At 33.6% G+C, this 18,806-nt stretch overlaps 1 protein-coding gene across 1 annotated transcript in view; it reads left to right on the top strand.

The window, feature by feature from the left end:
* The window catches only part of ADAM7 (ADAM metallopeptidase domain 7), an 83,633-nt gene that overhangs the window by 54,594 nt on the left and 10,233 nt on the right, over positions 1 to 18,806 (top strand). Inside the window, exons 14-20 of the mRNA XM_045997432.1 lie at positions 386 to 581; positions 991 to 1,093; positions 1,973 to 2,162; positions 12,608 to 12,688; positions 13,891 to 13,969; positions 14,483 to 14,588; positions 14,956 to 15,055. Coding sequence (XP_045853388.1) covers positions 386 to 581; positions 991 to 1,093; positions 1,973 to 2,162; positions 12,608 to 12,688; positions 13,891 to 13,969; positions 14,483 to 14,588; positions 14,956 to 15,055 — 855 coding nt within the window. The remainder of the gene's footprint in view (positions 1 to 385; positions 582 to 990; positions 1,094 to 1,972; positions 2,163 to 12,607; positions 12,689 to 13,890; positions 13,970 to 14,482; positions 14,589 to 14,955; positions 15,056 to 18,806) is intronic.

Genomic DNA, 18,806 nt, shown 5'->3' with positions numbered 1-18,806 from the left:
ACGTGATTTCTTGGGAGTGGAGATTCCTGATTATAGATAGAGAGGGAGTCCCAGTTATATGAGTGTGCTGGAGATGGTATGTACCATCTCCAAGATAAACAGAACTCTTGCTCGTTTCTCCATTTTATGTCCTTTCAGCTCTGCCCAATGCTGTTCTAATACAGATTTTCAAAAACACTATCTTGTCATTCCTAAAATTACATAAAAGTCAACACATTTACAAATGATTATAATTCTCAGTGGAATGGATTAGAAACTCATGATCCAACCTTAAAACCTTTTTTTTTAAGATAAATTAAATGGGTCAAACTTCCTCCTACTTACTGAAACTTAACCTACCTAAATATGCTCAAGATTTATTAGTCTTTTTACTTTTCTTCAACAGATGAAAAAATCAGGGTCCATATGCAGACCGGCAAAAGATGAATGTGATTTTCCTGAAGTATGTACTGGCTACTCCTCTGCATGTCCTAACGACAAATTCCAAGTAAATGGATTTCCTTGCAAGAACACAAAAGGCTACTGCTTCATGGGGAAATGTCCCACCCGAGACGATCAGTGCTCTCAATTTTTTGGTAATGGTGAGAGACAATTACAGTGAATGGCTGATAAACATAAGAGCTATAATTTCTGTTATTATCCTGTAAAAATTTGGGGGCAAGATTGAAGATAATGTCATTTGTGGCATTCTTCCCATATTTTACCTAGAATCTCTCTGAATATTACCTTTAATATTAGTTCCTATTACCTCTAATATTAATCAACTAGTTCAATATGTGGGTTAAAGTATGTTTGTTACATTTTTATATCCATACACCTCTGTAAAATATCTTTCTGGTACAATAGGGTAAGTTTAAAGTGATTTACTTATCTCATTCTGCCTTACCACCCCATGATAATAAAATTTCAATTAGAAAAATAAGAAATGTTATGATTTATAACATTCAAGTTTTTATTATTTTACTTCAATCATTCCATTTTGGATCCTAGAGATGAAAGACAGTTCTGATCTCTGCTATGAGATGAATAAAAAAGGAAATAGATTTGGAAACTGCAAAAACAAGGAAAACAGATTAATTCCCTGTGAAGAGAAGTAAGTACCATGTAAAGAAAAGTAAGAGCCTTCTAAGAGTGTTTTTGCAAAGTCAGAACTCTCTTGTTCTGACAGCTGCTAACCTCTTTTTACTGAGGAGGTTAGGAGAAGGCGGAGTAAGGGAGCAAGCACACATCCCTGATTGTGTAACTGGCACATTTATGAGTTGAAGGCCGTGAGATATAAGGAGGAAAATGGGAAAGAGTTAAAATTCTTAGGAAAGAAAGGGAGGGAGAGAAGCTACAAAAAATAGGAAAGAGCAGACAGGAGGAGGAAAATAGAGTGGAAAGAAAGAAAAGAACAGAGAGAAGGAAATAAGTGAAGGCATAAAAAGAAAGAAAAGTAGAAGTTGAAATTGGAAGGAAGAAGTGGAAATTAGATCTGATTTTAGAAAGTATTAGCTGTGTCATTCTCAAGTTCAACTTTGTTCCTAAATACTCTAAGTGAAACTGGGCAGTCAGTTAACTTCCTCTTACTTCCAGTTGTTGCCTAATCTGTAAAATGGGTATTATAATAATATCAAACTCATGGGTTTTTTGTGAGAATTAACTGATATGCTCTGTGCAAGAAAGAATAAGAAATAAATCTTAACATCTTGATAAAAGATGAATTCAAATTACTAATAAGAAATATTCTCCTGTAAATTTGAGCTAATATTGATTTGTGGGAATCACAAAACTATAAAGAAATACAATCATTTTACATGTCCCAGAGTCAGGACTTTGTCTAACCTTTCACCCTGCCTCACTTGGTGCTTCTGCAGCCTGTTGATAAATCTGGGTCTAGAGAAAAGCGACCAGGCCACTTCAGTGACAGCCTCATCTCTATAAAGTTCTATTTCCTGGTCTCAAACCTGAGAATATTCTCCCTTTCCTTCAGAAATGTCAAGTGTGGGAAGATACACTGCAGCAGAGGGCAGCATTCATCTCTGCCTGGTAAAGAAAAGATTAACCACCTTAAGAAGATTTCAAAGCTGAATGTCACCACTGAGTGCAAAACATTTATTTTATACCAAAATTCTAAAGATTTGGGCCTGGTTGCTCCTGGAACAAAATGTGGAGATGGAATGGTAAGATGAAAGTCCTTTGTCGTATTAAAACTTCTTGGTTCAGCCACTTCAAAACATTATTTTCTGTTCTATAATTGGTTCCTGAGGGCCTATATATGGCCTATATAAGCAGAAACAAATGGGCAACTTTTTTTTTAATTGAGCAAAGTAGTAATAACACTATAATGAATATTCATTTTGTTTAACCTGTTATACAAAATGATATGTGAATGTTAAAAGTGTGCTTAATTAGTATCTTACAGTGAAATTATAGACATAATTTTTAAAATTAATTTGACTATGAAATAGCCATATGTTCTTCAATTATTTTATTCATTCAGCCATATTTTCGGGGTACATACTATGATGCCAGTGGCCATACCAGAAACATATGATGTAAATATGAGTGTACTTGAGAATTTCATAAATTAAATTACATATATTATGATCTAACACAAGTGCTTTCATAGTTCATTGGTGACCAATGAACTTTTGAGTCCAAAGGAAAAAGTGATTGCCTTTAGTTGGAGAACATGAATGGCATCTTATGATGCTATTAAATTAATGACATTTCAGCTTTGACGTGGCAAACATTTTTCAATGCAGAAAAAATAACGGAAGACTTTTTAGAAAGAAATACCTATATAACATGCAAAGGTACAAAATGTATGGCATAGTCAGGAAACTGACAATTTCAATGTGATTGGAGCTTTGGGTAAAATGTCAGAAAATGAAGTTTCCTACAATAAGGCCAGATCAGAAGAAGTTTATCATTCCAAGATGAAAACTTCAGGACACGTACTAAAAATAACAGTCAACTCATCAAGGTTTATAAACACAAGAATATGTGGAAAACATAATACTTTTCAAAAATCAGTTATTGTGAAATAGTATAGTTTCTGTCTGTGATATAGCTCCTCTCCTCCCATACCATCACCCACAAACATTACAGTTTCATTCATATAACGTGATCGAGAAATGAATTGAAAAACAAAATTCAGAATGAAAAAAGGGAATTCGAATTTAATTATTTAATGGATATCTATATTTCAAATCCATACAGTTAACTATCAGTTTCCCATTAAAATAACTAAATATTAAGATGATGAAGAATCTTTAGAAATTTTAGGTATGTGTATAACCACATATAGAAAGTTCATGGACTTTCCGTGAAAGAGTGTATGAGACATCAGGTTAAAGAAAATACCAAACAATTTTCTATTCACACCAGGTAAGAAAAATCATCCAAAAATACAAGCAGAAGTATGACTTACCCTTCATAGAACCCTATAATGAGTGGTAGGGGTTGAGCAAAGGAATTTATAGGGAAGCAGTTTTTCTGCATCTTGATCTTATAAACATGTTGTGACCATATGCCACAACATAGAGTGCCTATTCTTTCGAGAGTAATCTTTTTTTTTAAGATTTTATTTATTTATTGGACAGACAGAGATCACAAGCAGGCGGAGAGGCAGGCGGCAAGAGAGAGGGGGAAGCAGGCTCCCCACTGAACCAAGAGCCCAGTGCAGGGCTCGATCCCAGGACCCTGAGATCATGACCTGAGCCAAAGGCAGAGGCTTTGCCACCCAGGCGCCCCCAAAAGTCATCTTAATATAGAAGTGTACCAATCACAATGGTGCCAGTTATTGGGTCAATTCATAATGAGGGAATTTATGAAAGCAAATGCCAGTTTATAGAGGTATCACAAAGATACCTCTTTTGTTATAGACTTTTCATCTCATTTTTACAATGATACTATTTTTGGATATGAGTAAATTAAAATGAATAAAAACATTCTAGGTTCTCATAATTGTTTTTCTTTCCAGATAAGTTTTGATTTGGCATAGAAAAGGAGGGCAGGGGCGCCTGGGTGGCTCAGTGGTTTAAGCCTCTGCCTTCAGCTCAGGTCATGATCTCAGGGTCCTGGGATCGAGCCCCGCATCGGGGTCTCTGCTCAGTGGGGAGCCTGCTTCCCCCTCTCTCTCTGCCTGCCTCTCTGCCTACTTGTGATCTCTCTCTCTGTCAAATAAATAAATTCTTAAAAAAAAAAAAAAAAAGAAAAGGAGGGCAAACATATCCCATTGCCCTTGAATGACTTTTTCCTTAGCAACATAAATAGGAAAAACAAAACAAAAGGAAAACAGTGAGAAAAGATGAAAAGAGAAGGATAATACATTGGAAAGGAAGAAGAGTAGAGGTAAAGAGGGAAGGAAGGGAGAATACTAGTTAGTCCTCTCTGGCACAAAAGAATTGCTGCAACCTGTCTCTGTAGTTTTATCTTTATTAAACACATAAAAATGGCAAAATCAAAATAAGAAACATTTCAATGTTTCCTTTAGTTGAGACTGAAGTATATGAAAAGAGATTTATGTGGACTTAAACAGCATAATTCCAGTGTTCATTTGATCATGTATATATGAAAATCCATTCTCTAAGAATAATCAAAGAGAACAAATTAGCAACAGACAAAAGAATTTAACAATGTGAACAATGGAGAGTAATCTGAGGACTCATAGACAATAGTCCCCTATGAAACAGACATACATTAAAAAAGAGAGAAGTCATTTAGGAAAAAAGTTTAATTTATATTTTAATCAGATTTAAAAGGATATTAAATCTATAAAAATGGTATTATTTGAAAATCACAAGCACTGCCTTCAAATTACAAAATAAATCATAATTACTGATTTACATATAATTTGAGCAGTAAATCATGAAGTGTAGTAAGCCACAAAATATAGTAAATTAGAAGCTAAACTTTTTTTTTAAAGATTTTTATTTATTTATTTGACAGAGATCACAAGTAGGCAGAGAGGCAGGCAGAGAGAGAGAGGAAGGGAAGCAGGCTCTCTGCTGAGCAGAGAGCCCGAGCCCGATGCGGGGCTCGATTCCAGGACCCTGGGATCATGACCTGAGCGGAAGGCAGAGGCTTTAACCCACTGAGCCACCCAGGCGCCCCAGAAGCTAAACTTCTTAACACATGAGAATGAGATACAGGAATTCTAAAGAAGAAAATGAATAAAACCAGGAAAAATAGTCCTACTAAATTTGATACAATTTATTTATTTATTTATTTGAGAGAGAGAGAGAGCAAGTAAGGGAGAACCTGAGAGGTTAGAAGGTCATAGGGAGAAGCAGAATCCCTGCGGAGCTGGGAGCCTGATGCAGGACTCGATTCTGGGACCCTAGGATCATGACCTGAGCTGAAGTAGTCGCTTAACTGACTGAGCCACCCAGGCACCCAATTTGATACAGTTTTAATAGGAATCCCAGATGAAGAAAACATAATATAGATAAAAGTGTAATTAAAGGTATAATAAAAAAATTCTCTGAACTGAAGAATGTATAAAATAAAAACTCAACTTAGTAAGAAAAACTCATAGAAAGGTGAGCATAAGGGGCGCCTGGGTGGCTCAGTGGGTTAAGCCTCTGCCTTCAGCTCAGGTCATGATCTCAGGGTCCCGGGATCGAGCCCCCGCATGGCGCTCTCTGCTCAGCAGGGAGCCTACTTCCTCCTGTCTCTCAACCTGCCTCTCTGCCTACTTGTGATCTCTCTCTCTCTGTCAAATAAATAAATAAAATCTTTTAAAAAAAAGATGAGCATAAGACTAACCTTCACAGCATGAAGTCAACAATAAAGAAAATGTTCTATAAGCACCAAAGAAGGCAAGTATCAGTCTTCAACAACAACAATGACAACAAAGTTGTCAGGTTATCATTTTATTTATCTTCAAAAAGAAATGCTGTTAAGATAATGCAGCAAAATCTATGGACCTTTGGAGAATGGTAGTATTGGGACCCCAAAACTGTACATACAGTCAAATTATTATTCACATAGTAAAGGAATAGAATGACATCCTCACACACTTTGTAACTTAAAAAAAAAACTACAGTAAATTAGACAGCATTTATTTGCAATGACGTGGATGGAACTAGATGGTACTATATATACTAAGTGAAACAAGTCAATCAGAGAAAGACAATTATCATATGATCTCACTGATATGAAGAACTTGAGAAACAAGACAGAGGATCATAGGGGAAGGGAGGGAAAAATGAAACAAGATGAAATCAGAGAGGGAGACAAACCTTAAGAGACTCTTCATCTCAGGAAACAAACTGAGGGTTGCTAGAGGGAGGGGAGTGGGAAGGATGAGGTGGCTGGGTGATGGACACAGGGAAGGATATATACTATGGTGAGTGCTGTGAATTGTGTAAGACTGATGAATCACAGACCTGTACCTCTGAAACAAATGATACATTATAGTTTAATAAAAGAAATAAATAAATATGAAAATAAATAGTCAAGAAAGTACTCTGGTCAACTGGGAAATGAATTAAACTAAAAAGTTAAATGAGAAGGTAGAATATTAAGGAAATAGTTGCAAGCAAGAAAATCTATACTAATTTTGAGTAAATTCTAGTAATTTATATTATTAATGTGTTTATTATGAGTTTAAAAAACTGAATACTGAATAATAATGAGCTTTATAAATTTCAATTTTCTCAAGCAAATATATGAATTAAGAAGAAGGAAAATAAAAAATGTGACAAATGTCTTATCTTACATAAGGAAAAGTTAATGCTTATTTGATCTTAAAAATGATGAAATAATTTAGATTTAAATATTTTAATGTAAGCTGAATCAATGTTTAGAAAACAAAACATATAGCTTTCAAATAATTGGAGAAAAAATCATAAAGATAAAAAAGATAAGTAAAATGTCTGACATTTAAAATCATATAAAAAGATGAAAAGAGTAAAATTAAACATATCTTATCATAATAAATATAAATGGATTAAAATTTCCCTATTTAAAATGTTAAAGTAATTTTTGAAATGGTGGCCAGAAAGAATTTTCGGGGAATTGCATCAGGAAGGTGATGGAATGGGAGGTGTCCCAGTAATATCTCCCCACAGCAACAATAATTTGGTAGCAAGCCATGGAAAAAGTACCTTTGTCAGAACTTTAAAATCCAGGGAGGATCTTGCATAACATTGGTAGTGTCAAAGACCAAAGATTTGTTTTGAGAAAGCAGGCCCATGCCTAGGTGACAGGCTTATTGACCTGGCTACAGACCCATAAATACCCATATCTCCTGTTGCTTGGGAACAGCCCCATTTGGCTTTGGTACCACCAACAACAACATCTGCCTAGTCACCTACTGGAAGACACATCTATCCATATCCCTGGAGGCAGACCTGAAGATCTTGGTCCAAACACAGATCCTGAAGTGGCTGTGAAACTTCATTCTATTCCTTCCTTCCCAAGTGCAGTTCTAGACAATCTTCCTGCCCACAGAATTTCCAGGAAACATGTTGGTTCATGCATTCAGAGGCACCTTGCTCAATGACCTAGCAGAAGCTAAGGACCCAATAAGAGATACACCCATTTGTGCACCTAGAAACAAGCCAGCCATCTGAACTCAAATGCTCTGGTAGACCCTTGTTACAGTGCCAGTCCACTTAACCAAGGTCACAGAAACAGTCCTGTCCCAGTCTCCAGATACTATGCAGAATCCACATCTACCCAAATCCCTATTCACAGACCAGTAAACTGCAGATCCTACTACAGACCAGACCCTGGTTCTAAGTCTCATTCAACTGTAATCCTGGAAGCAATCCCACCAGTCCAAGGGATACAACAGGAGGCTTTTACCTGACAAAATCAATCTGTAAAACCTGCAAAAGATGTCTGCTCCTTGAAATGCACAGACACCAATGCAATAGTACATAAATCACAAAGATTCAAGCAAACATAATATCATCTGAAGAAAACTCATAAAGCTCTAGTAACTGATCCCAGAGAAATGGAGATGTAAGATTTTCTTGACAAAGAATTCAAAGTAATCGTTTTAAAGAAGTTCAAAAGGATGCAAGGGAACACAAATAGATGACTAAATGGAATCAAGAAAGCAAAGCATGAAAAACATAAGTTTAACAAAGAAATAAAAACCATTAAAAAGGTGAAATAGAAATTCTGGAGCAGAAAAATACATTATAGAAATAAAAAAGTCAATGGAAACTTCAACAGCAGACTGGATCATTCTGAAGAAAAAAGTCAGCAATCTTGAAAAATAAGTTACTTGAAATTAGAAAGTTGGAGGAAAAAAAGAAAAAAGAATAAAAACTAGTGAAGAAAGCATACGGAACCTATATGACACCAATGACAAAAAATGAATATATGCATTATGTGCATCCCAGAAGGAGAAGAGAAAGAAAAAGAGAGGGGAATAAAGATTATTTTAAAAATAATGGCTGAAAATTTGCCAAATACTGGGAAGGGTATCTACATTTAGATTCTGAAAGCTCAAAAGACTCCACGTGAGACCAGTCCAAAGAGTATCCAGAGATACATTATAAACAAACCGTCAAAAGAAGGAATATTATAAAACTATTAATGAACTTCTCAGTAGAAGTCTCATGGGCCAAGAGAGAGTGGGATGATGTACTCAAAGTACAAAACAAAACAAACAAACAAACATACAAAACAATGAAAGCCCTGCTAACAGTGCTATATCTAACACAGCTACGTGTTAGATATAGAGAATTAAATATAGAGATATAGAGATATATAAATTAAATATAGAGATAAAGAGAATTAAAGACGTTCTTAAATAAAAGCTGAAGGAGTTCAACACCACTATACCTGCCTTATAAATAGTGTTAAAGGGAATACTTCAAGTTGAAAAGGAGGATGCTAAGTAATAGCATAAAACATTTGTACTATAATATTCATTAGTAAAGGTAAATAGTCAAATTCAAAATGCTTTAATACTGTGAAGATAGTGTATAAATGTATTTTAACTCTAATATTAAAGTTAAAAGACAAGAATATTAAAAATAACTATAGCTACAATAATTTGATACTGGGTACACAATATAAAGACAAGCAAATGTGATATCAACAGCATGAAATATGGAGGGAAGAGAAGTAAAAGTATGCCAATGATTAAAAAAAAAATCTCTGGTAGATACACAAAAGATAAAGAGAAAAAAAACATCAAAATACACCACTACAAAAAATCAACAAAGAACAAAAGAAGAGAGGAAGAGAGGAAGAAAGGATCAAAGACGCTATAAAGCATTCTGGGGCGCCTGGGTGGCTCAGTGGATTGAGCCGCTGCCTTCGGCTCGGGTCATGGTCTTGGGGTCCTGGGATCGAGCCCCGCATCGGGCTCTCTGCTCCGCGGGGAGCCTGCTTCCTCCTCTCTCTCTGCCTGCCTGTCTGTCTACTTGTGATCTCTCTCTCTGTCAAATAAATGGATAGAATCTTTAAAAAAAAAAAAAAAAAAAAAAACAGAAAACAATTAACAATGAAAACAGTGAGTTTTTAACTATCAATAATTACATTAAATCTAGACTTATCTATTCAAAAGACACAGACTGGTTGTTGGTTTAAAAAACAACATCAACAATCAGTATCAAACAATATATGGCCTACAAAACACGGTACGTTTAAGGACACAGGCTTAAAGTAAAGGATAAAAAATATTGCATGAAAATGGCAACAGAGAACAGTGTGGCCATATTTATATCAGAAAAAAATACATTTTCAATCATAACTGTCACAAGAAACAAAAATGATCACTATATGATGATAATGGGTTCAATTCATCAAGAGGATATAACAATTCTAAGTATATATGATATGCACCTAACATTGGAGGATCTAAATATATAAAGAAAATATATACAGAAAATATAAACAGGAAAGCGAAATACAATACAATAGTATGGGACTTTAATGCCCCACTCTCAACAATGGATAAATTATCTACACAGAAAATCAAAAAGAATATAATGTGCTTGAATAACTCTATAGACCAAATGGACCCAACAGATATATACAGAATATTTCATTCAGCAATCATAGAATACACATTTCTCAAGTATACTTGGAACATTCTCTGGGATTGATCATATGTTGGCCTACAAAACAGGCTCAACAGATTTAAGAAGACTGAAATAATATCAAATATTTTTTCTGACCACAGTAGTAGAAAATTAGAAATCAAAACAGGAGAAACTTTGGAAAATTCACAAATATTTAGAAATTGAAAAATAGATTCTTGAAAAACAAATGAATAAAGAAGAGATTGACAGGGCAGCCAAAATATATCCAAGACAAAGGAAAGTGGAAACATTACATAGCAAACTTATGAAATGCGGCAAAACCAGTTCGAAGAGGGAAGTATATAACAATAAAGCCTACATTAAGAAAAAAGAAAAATTTCAAATAAACAACCTAATGTTATGCTTCAAGGAACTAGAAAAAGAAGAAGAAAACTAAGCCCAAAGTTAGGAAAAGTAAGGAAATAAGGATTTTTAGAGAAGAAATAAATGAAACAAGAAACAGGAAAGATTAAGGAAATTGTTTTAATTTTTAGAAGGTAAACAGAATTGACAAACTTTAAGTAGACTAACCAAAAAACAAAGTGAGATGATTAAAAAGAAATTATAAATGACAGGAGAATTACAACTGATATCACGGAAATAAAAGGATTGTAAGAGAATACTATGAATAATTATACAAGTTGAATATTTAACAGAAATGGATAAATTCTGAGAAGCATACAATGTACCAAGACTAAATGATGAAGAAATAGAACATCTGAACAAATAGGAAATCAGAAAAATAATTAATAACTTTCCAACAAAGAAAAGCCCAGGACAATGTACCAAGACTAAATGATGAAGAAATAGAACATCTGAACAAATAGGAAATCAGAAAAATAATTAATAACTTTCCAACAAAGAAAAGCCCAGGATTGGATGTTTTGTATGTGACAACAAAAGCACAGGCCAAAAGGCAAAAATAAATAAATGATACTGTGTCAAAGTAAAGGTTTCTTCAGCAAAGGCTGCAATCAAGAAAATGAAAAAGTAATCAATGGAATGTGAAAAATATTCGCAGGCCACATATCTGATAAAGGGTTAATAGATAAAAGTAAAAAGTAGTTCATACAACCAATAGCAATAAAACCCCAAATAGTCCAATTAAAAAAAATGAGCAAAGGACTTGTTTGCATATTTATACAAATGACCTACAAGTAAATGAAAAGGAGTTCAATATCATTAATATTCAAGGGAATGAAAATCAAAGCCACTATGAGATATTACCCCACACCTTTTAGTTTGGTTATTATCAAAAAACAACAAATAAAAAATGTTGGAGAGGATGTGGGGTACTCTTTTTTGAGTACCCTTGTGCACTGTTGGTGGGAATATAAATTGACATAGCCATTATAGAAACAGTATGGTGGTTCCTTAAAAAATTAAAGATAGAACTACCCTATGCTCCAGGAATCTCACTTTTGGACACAGAACCTAAAGAAGTTGAAATCAGATCTGGAAGAGATATCTGTACTTCCATGCTCATTGCACCATTATTTACAATATTTACAATAGCCAAGATATGGTAACAATCTAAATGTCCTTTGACAGGTAAAAAGATAATGAAAATATGTAATATATAATATCATTTAGTTTTAAAAAAAGAAGGAAATTATGTCAGTTGCAACAATGTGGATGAACTCAGAGGACATTTCATGTATGCTAACAAAAATAAACAAGTCACAAAAAAGCAAATACTGTATGATCTCACTTATATGTGGAAACTAAAAAAAAAAAGTAAAAGTTACAAACAGAGAGTTGAATGATGATTGCCAGGTGGGGGAAATGAGGAGATGTTGGTCAAAGAGTATAAACTATGTTCTCAGTAAATTCTGAAGAGCTAGTGTAGATTTTGGTGGCTATAGTTAGATACTGTAATATATACTTAAAATTTTCTAAGAGAGTGAACTTTAAGTGTTTGAACCACAAAAAAGTAACTGTTTAAGGTAATGGATGTGTTCATTAGGTTGTTTTACATCTCACAATGTATAAGTATAACAAACCATCATAATATGTACTCTAAAATATACAATTTTATTTGTCTATTATACCTCAATAGAGTTGGAAAAGCATTTCCTTTTATGTGCTTTTTAAAAGAAGTGGGTAAAAATAAAAATAACAGGTAGAAATTAAATAAATGAATGAAGATAAGCCAGGTAATAATTATAAGCAATAAAAACAACAATAATTTGGTTATAAAATGTCCAAAAAATAAAAAGCAAAATTTAAAACAGAGTTAATAAGCATAAATAAGATTAATTGATACAGCAAGCATGGAGCATTATCAAATCAAAATAAAACAATACAAACAATAAAAGAAATTGTACCTATGGTTATAGAATCTTTGACAGATTAATATTTGAAAAATTAGGAAGGATATAGACATTTTAATTAGGAGTTTGCATAGAACAGTATTTGAATGTATACTATATTCATTTCAAATATCTGTCAAACGTATATGGAAGATTTCTTATTCTACAAAAGATTCTATATGTGGTCATTTACAGCAGAAAAAATCATGTAAATTCTAAGAGCAAGTTATTAATTCATATGGGTACCTTCATTTCCAGGTGTGCAGCAATGGTGAATGTGTGGAACTTGAAAAGGTCTACAACTCAACCAATTGCTCTTCTCAATGTGACAAAAATGCTGTAAGATTTGACTCCTTTTTAAATTAATGTCTTGACAGTTGTTTATTTATATACGACTTCATTTCTGGGCATGGTGTTTGTGTGTGTGTGCGTGTGTGTGGTGATTTTTAAATCAAATATATATTTGGGATCCATTTTTTCATGTATCTTCCATAAAATTGATCTAAAGACCCAAACCAGTATTACACATAGATATTGCCTATATTGTATGTATATATTTTATCATTGAACTGGTAATCTAGAAATCCAGTAACTTATGTACCTATGAAGTTTAAACCTCATGTTTAAAGTTGGATTTATCATGTCACTTATAGTTAAATTATACCAGTGTCAATATTAACCTAAAGCTTTTCACAAAACAACAAAAAAATTTATATATGTACATTATATATATTTATATATACATATTTATTTAAAATATATAGACATATAATATACATATATATTATATAGAGAGAGAGTTGGAAAAGAATTTCCTTTTTCCTATCCTATATTTCCTATGGGATATACACACACACACACACATAAATGTACATATAATTACATATAATATATATACATATTAAAAATATATAAATATACATATATATTTATATGTATTTATATACATATCTCTCTTCTCAACTATATATATAGATATATAGATATATCTCCTCAATTAACACTGCCCAGTACTATGTGTAACTCTAGCAGGAATGTTCCTTTAATAAGATTGAGGCCTTTAGGGGCACCTGGGTGGCTCAGTGGGTTAAGCCGCTGCCTTTGGCTCAGGTCATGATCTCAGGGTCCTGGGATCGAGTCCTGCATCAGGCTCTCTGCTTGGCGGGGAGCCTGCTTCCCTCTCTCTCTGTCTCTGCCTACTTGTGATCTCTCACTCTCTCTCTGTCAAATAAATAAATAAATAAATCTTAAAAAAAAATAAGATTGAGGCCTTTAAAAGAGAAGTCAGTCTTGTTTATCTGGTTTTGAATTTGTTGGAATCATTTACATGCCCAAAGGCCATCTTCAAAAGTGGTGGCTTCTTGTAATTTTGTTTGCTTATTTTTTATCAAAGGTTGATTCTGATATGCCGTTTAGTTAATTAATCAGTAAAAGAATGAATATATGTGTGTGTGCATCTGTGTGTGTGATATAAAACTAAGCAAAGTGAGGTGCAAAACACACACATAATTTGATAAAATTATGACTGATTGCTCTTCCAGGTGGATGACCATGAACTTGAGTGCCAGTGCGAGGAAGAACAGAAACATGTGGATTGGGGAAAAAACTTAAATGTTACCTGTGAGCATCCTAGAATATAATATCTTGCATATATCAAAAGCTTAGACAGTAAGAAAGCTTTCTGCCTTATTTCTGAAGTCTAATATGTATATGTTGTATTTCTGTGTGGATTTGCATGGTATTTTAGTTATTTTGCATATTTAAATACCCAAATTTGAATTTACAACAATTACCTTTTAGAATTAATATATCTTCTTCTAGTTAAATTTGGGTTAGATCTTCTAAGAACCCATAAGACAACAAGGCCTTTTCTACAGTCAGTTAATAATAACTGACAGTCAAAACATTTCCTGCTGATTGTGGTTCTTAAACATAATGAACTCTTGGGTGGACTCTCAATGGCTAATATAGATAACAATTTCTGTAATGCCTTGGTCTTTTGCTTTACATTTTTTTTTTTTAAAAATGGAGTTGGGAGGAATTAAAGTCCCTAAGGAAGGGAGAAACTGGATTATAACATTCCACCATCCTAAAGTTGATGTCCTGGCTAAAACTTGTTTTTTAATATTGCAGATATATCCATCCTGGTTGTTGTGCTTGTCCTGGTCATTATTGGTGTTGGGGTAGTTGTATTATTAATTCATCACCAAAAATGTATTAAGTTGAAGCGAATTCAGAGGTTTGTATTTTCTATGTGTTGTAATGGGACCATTACTGGGAAGATATAAGCTTTGTCACCACAGATGATGAAACTCTAGGGGGAGAAGTATAAGCCTCTTACTAAGGACAAAGTAAGAGTAACAGTAAATTGAAAAATTAACATTTTTATGTTCTCATCTCCAAATGCTTATCCCAATGTGTCCCAAACTTCACCGCACATTGGAATCATAGCGATTTCTAAAAAGAATGCTAATTTTAATTCCTACCTCAGATTTGTTACAGAGTGTAACCTGAGTATCAATCTTTTAGAAATCTTCTAGATGATTAAATATTAACCACAGACTTATCCTATCACTTATGTCAATATCCAATTTCCTTCTTGACAGCCCACTTAGAGATACATTGGGAGTGGAGAATAAAGGATACTTTGGTGATGAGCAGCAGACAAGGACTGAGCCAATTTTCCCTGATATTCATCCCCTTCATGTAAGCAAATGTCATTTGCAATAGTTAATGAATTGACTTAAAAAGCAGTTGCATGTGTATTTGAAGTGGAACTAGCCCTAAGCTAAGTGACAAGAAAACAACAGTTTAACATAATTCCACACCAATGGAGCCTTCAGTCTACATGTGGGGAAGGAAAGGATGACAGGACACAAGCAAACCAAGACTCTATTTCAGAGCAGCATATATTAGTTAAACAAAATATTGATTTGTGCACTACTGGAAAAATTCACATACACAAACTTTATTTTGGGACATAAAACAAGTCTATTTTTTTAAAGATTTTATTTATCTATTTGAGAGACAGCACCAGCAGGGAGAAGGGGCAAAGGGAGAGGGAGAAGCAGACCCCCCTCATTGAGCAGGAAGCCAGATGCCAGGCTCAATCCCAGGACCCTGGGATCATGACCTGAGCTGAAAGCAGACCCTTAAATGACTGAGCCACCCAAGAACCTGGGGACATAAAACAAGTCTTAAAATTTAAAAGAATTGGGGTCATACAAAATATGCTTTCAAAATAAAATTTTATTAAAAATCAGTAACAAGGGGCACCTGGGTGGCTCAGTGGTTTAAGCCTCTGCCTTTGGCTCAGGTCATGATCTCAGAGACCTGGGATCGAGCCCCACATCCCTGCATCTGGCTCTCTGCTCAGCAGGGAGCCTGCTTCCCTTCCTCTCTCTGTGCCTGCTTATCTGCCTACTTGTGATCTCTGTCTGTTAGATGAATAAATAAAATCTTTAAAAAAAAATCAGTAACAAATATATTGGGAAAATCCCCAACTGAAAATTAAATAACAAATTCTAAAAACACTTGGGTCAAATAAAAACTTAAAAAGGAGAACAGAAAATACTTTAAAGGAAAATGAAACAAAACCTACCAGAATTTGTGGGAAGTAGTGAAGTCAGTAATTAAAGGAAAATTTATAGCACTAAATGCTTATATTAGAAAAGAAGTAAGGTATGAGAGCAATGATATCAGCTTTCACTTTAAGAAGCCAAAAAAGAAGGAAAAAAAAAAAAAGAAGAAGAAGAAGAATAGCAAAGCTCCAAGCAGGTAGAGGACAGGAAAATAACAAGTACTGGGTACCAATGAAATTGAAAACAAAACAAAACAAAAATCACATAAGAAAACAGTAAAAGCAAAAGCTATTTTCTAGAAATTATTAAATCTTATAAACTTCCAGTCAGACTGAGCAGAAGAATGTAAGTGAGTCAACATGACTATCAGGAATCATACAGGTGAAATCTCAGGAGAGTATACCTTATTAAATTGACAATATTTTGCATATGGAGATAAATTTGGAAAATTTTTATTTTAATATATTTGATAGTGTAATTAAATATTAATTTTTTGAAAGTTGCCAATCACCAAAGCTTATTCACAAAGAAATAGATAAACTGAATAGCTCTGTATGGAACAGAGAAAACTGGCTTTGTAGTAAAAACCTTTCCACAAAAAAATGGTGAATTCTACCAAACATATAATATGAAATAATATTAGTTCTATATAAACTTTTCCAAAAAATAGGGGAGAATGGACACTTCCCAACTCCTTTTATAAGGACAGTATTTTTCTGTTATCCACTTAGAGAAAGGCATTACAACAACAACAACAAAATAATTCTAATAAATATAAGTGCATAAATATTAAATTTTAGTCAACTGAATTTTACAATGCATAAGAAGAATAATACATTGTGACCAAATGAGGTTTATCCTAGGAATGTAAGGCAAATTTAACATTAAAAAATTAGTCAGGCTAATCCACTGTATTATTTGACTAAAAGTAAAATCATATGATCACCTCGATAAACTCAGGGAAAGTATTTGAAAAAAATCTGATATATATTCCCAGTAAAACTCAGGAAAGTAGGAACATAGGAAATTTTCTGAGGTTGATGGAAGTATCTACCAAAAAACCTACAGCTGATGTCGTGTTTGCGGTTAAAAAACTGAATACCTTTCTTCAGTATCAGGAACAAAGCCATGATGTCCACTGCCACCACTGCTACTTTTACTTGAAATTATAGCCATTACCATAAGGGCAAAAGAAAAGAAAGAAAGAAAGAAAGAAAGAAAGAAAGGAAGGAAGGAAGGAAGGAAAGAAGGAAGAAAGAGGGAGAGAGAGAGAAAGAAGTAAGCTGTTTCGATTTGCTGAAGACACAATCATTTATCGTTTACCTATAGTAAATAAAAGTGATTCAGTAAGGGGCCGCCTGGGTGGCTCAGTGGGTTAAGCCTCTGCCTTCAGCTCAGGTCATGATCTCAGGGTCCTAGGATTGAGCCCCATACCAGACTCTTTGCTCATCGGGGAGCCTACTTCTCTCTCTCTCTCTCTCTCTTTGCCTGCTTGTGATCTCTGTCAGTCAAATAAATAAATAAAATCTTTTAAAAAAGTGATTTAGTAAAACTTTAGGATACAAATTCATATGCAAAAACCTATTGTGTTTCCATATAAAAACAATGAACAATCCAAAAAACAAAATGAAGCCACAAAATAACATTTACAGCAGCATCAAAAGTATAAAATACTTAGGGATAAAGCTGAAAAATATGTACAAGAAATGTACAAAATATGTAGGTAGAAAACTATAAAACATTGATGAGAAAAATTTTAAAAGACCAAAATAAATTGAGCAAATACACTGTTGTTGGGTCAGTTCTCTGTAAATGGATTTATAAATTCAAAACAATCTTAATCAAAGTATTAGCAGGAGTTTTTGTAAAACAAATAAATTTAAGAATATAAATTTAAGAATTTAATTTAATTAATTTTAATTAATTAACTTACTTATTTAATTATTAATTTAATTTAATTTAAGAATATAAAAACAATAAATAAAAATTAATTATATTCCATATACTAGTAACAAATAATGTAGAAATAAAGTCAAAAATAAAATTTGAGGGGCGCCTTGGTGGCTCAGTGGGTTAAACCTCTGCCTTCAGCTCAGGTCATGATCTCAGGGTCCTGGAATCAAGCCTGGCATCAGGCTCTCTGCTCCGCAAGGAGCCTGCTTCCCCTCTCTTTCTGCCTACTTGTGATCTCTCTCTCTCTCTCTCTTTCACTCTCTGTCAAATAAATTAATTAAATTATATTTGAAATAGCACCAAAAATGTGAAATATTTAAGGATACTTCTGACAAAATATGAACCATAAGTGTATAAGGAAAATGGCAATATTATGTTGAAAAAAACTTTAAAAGACCTAAGTAAAAAGGAGTATAGAGAGTCACATGTATGTTATTATATTTATTGATTGCCAGTTGATTTGCCAGATGATTTTTTACAGAGGTGCAAAGGCACTTCAGTGGAGAAAGAACAGTCTTTTCACAGATGGTGATGGGACAACTGGATATGAATATGGACAAAGACTAACTGTGATCCATTCCTCAAACCAGTAACAAAATTAACTCCAACTGCAATACACAGAGAAATATATGTATTTTTTTCTAGTAAAAAATTTAAATTTAAAAATGTACAAACTGTAGTGTTGAGAGGTAAATATTTGGGGAATAAAGGTACAATGACATGCAAGAGTGAGCTCGTTATTTTAAGTCAGGAATGTGGCTAATTTGAGGGAAGGAGGTAGGTGGCAATAGTGATAGGAAATCTGAAATGGCAACGGTTTTTTCTTAAACAAGGCAGTGATTTCATGGATATTTACCTTAAATGGTTCATTTAGCCAGGAACCTATTTTTTGTATGTATTCTATCTGTATTTATTTTCCTATG

This window comes from Meles meles, chromosome 2 (assembly GCF_922984935.1).
Source record: "Meles meles chromosome 2, mMelMel3.1 paternal haplotype, whole genome shotgun sequence".
Classification (NCBI taxonomy): domain Eukaryota; kingdom Metazoa; phylum Chordata; class Mammalia; order Carnivora; family Mustelidae; genus Meles; species Meles meles.
This window is presented reverse-complemented; position numbering and strand designations above follow the sequence as displayed.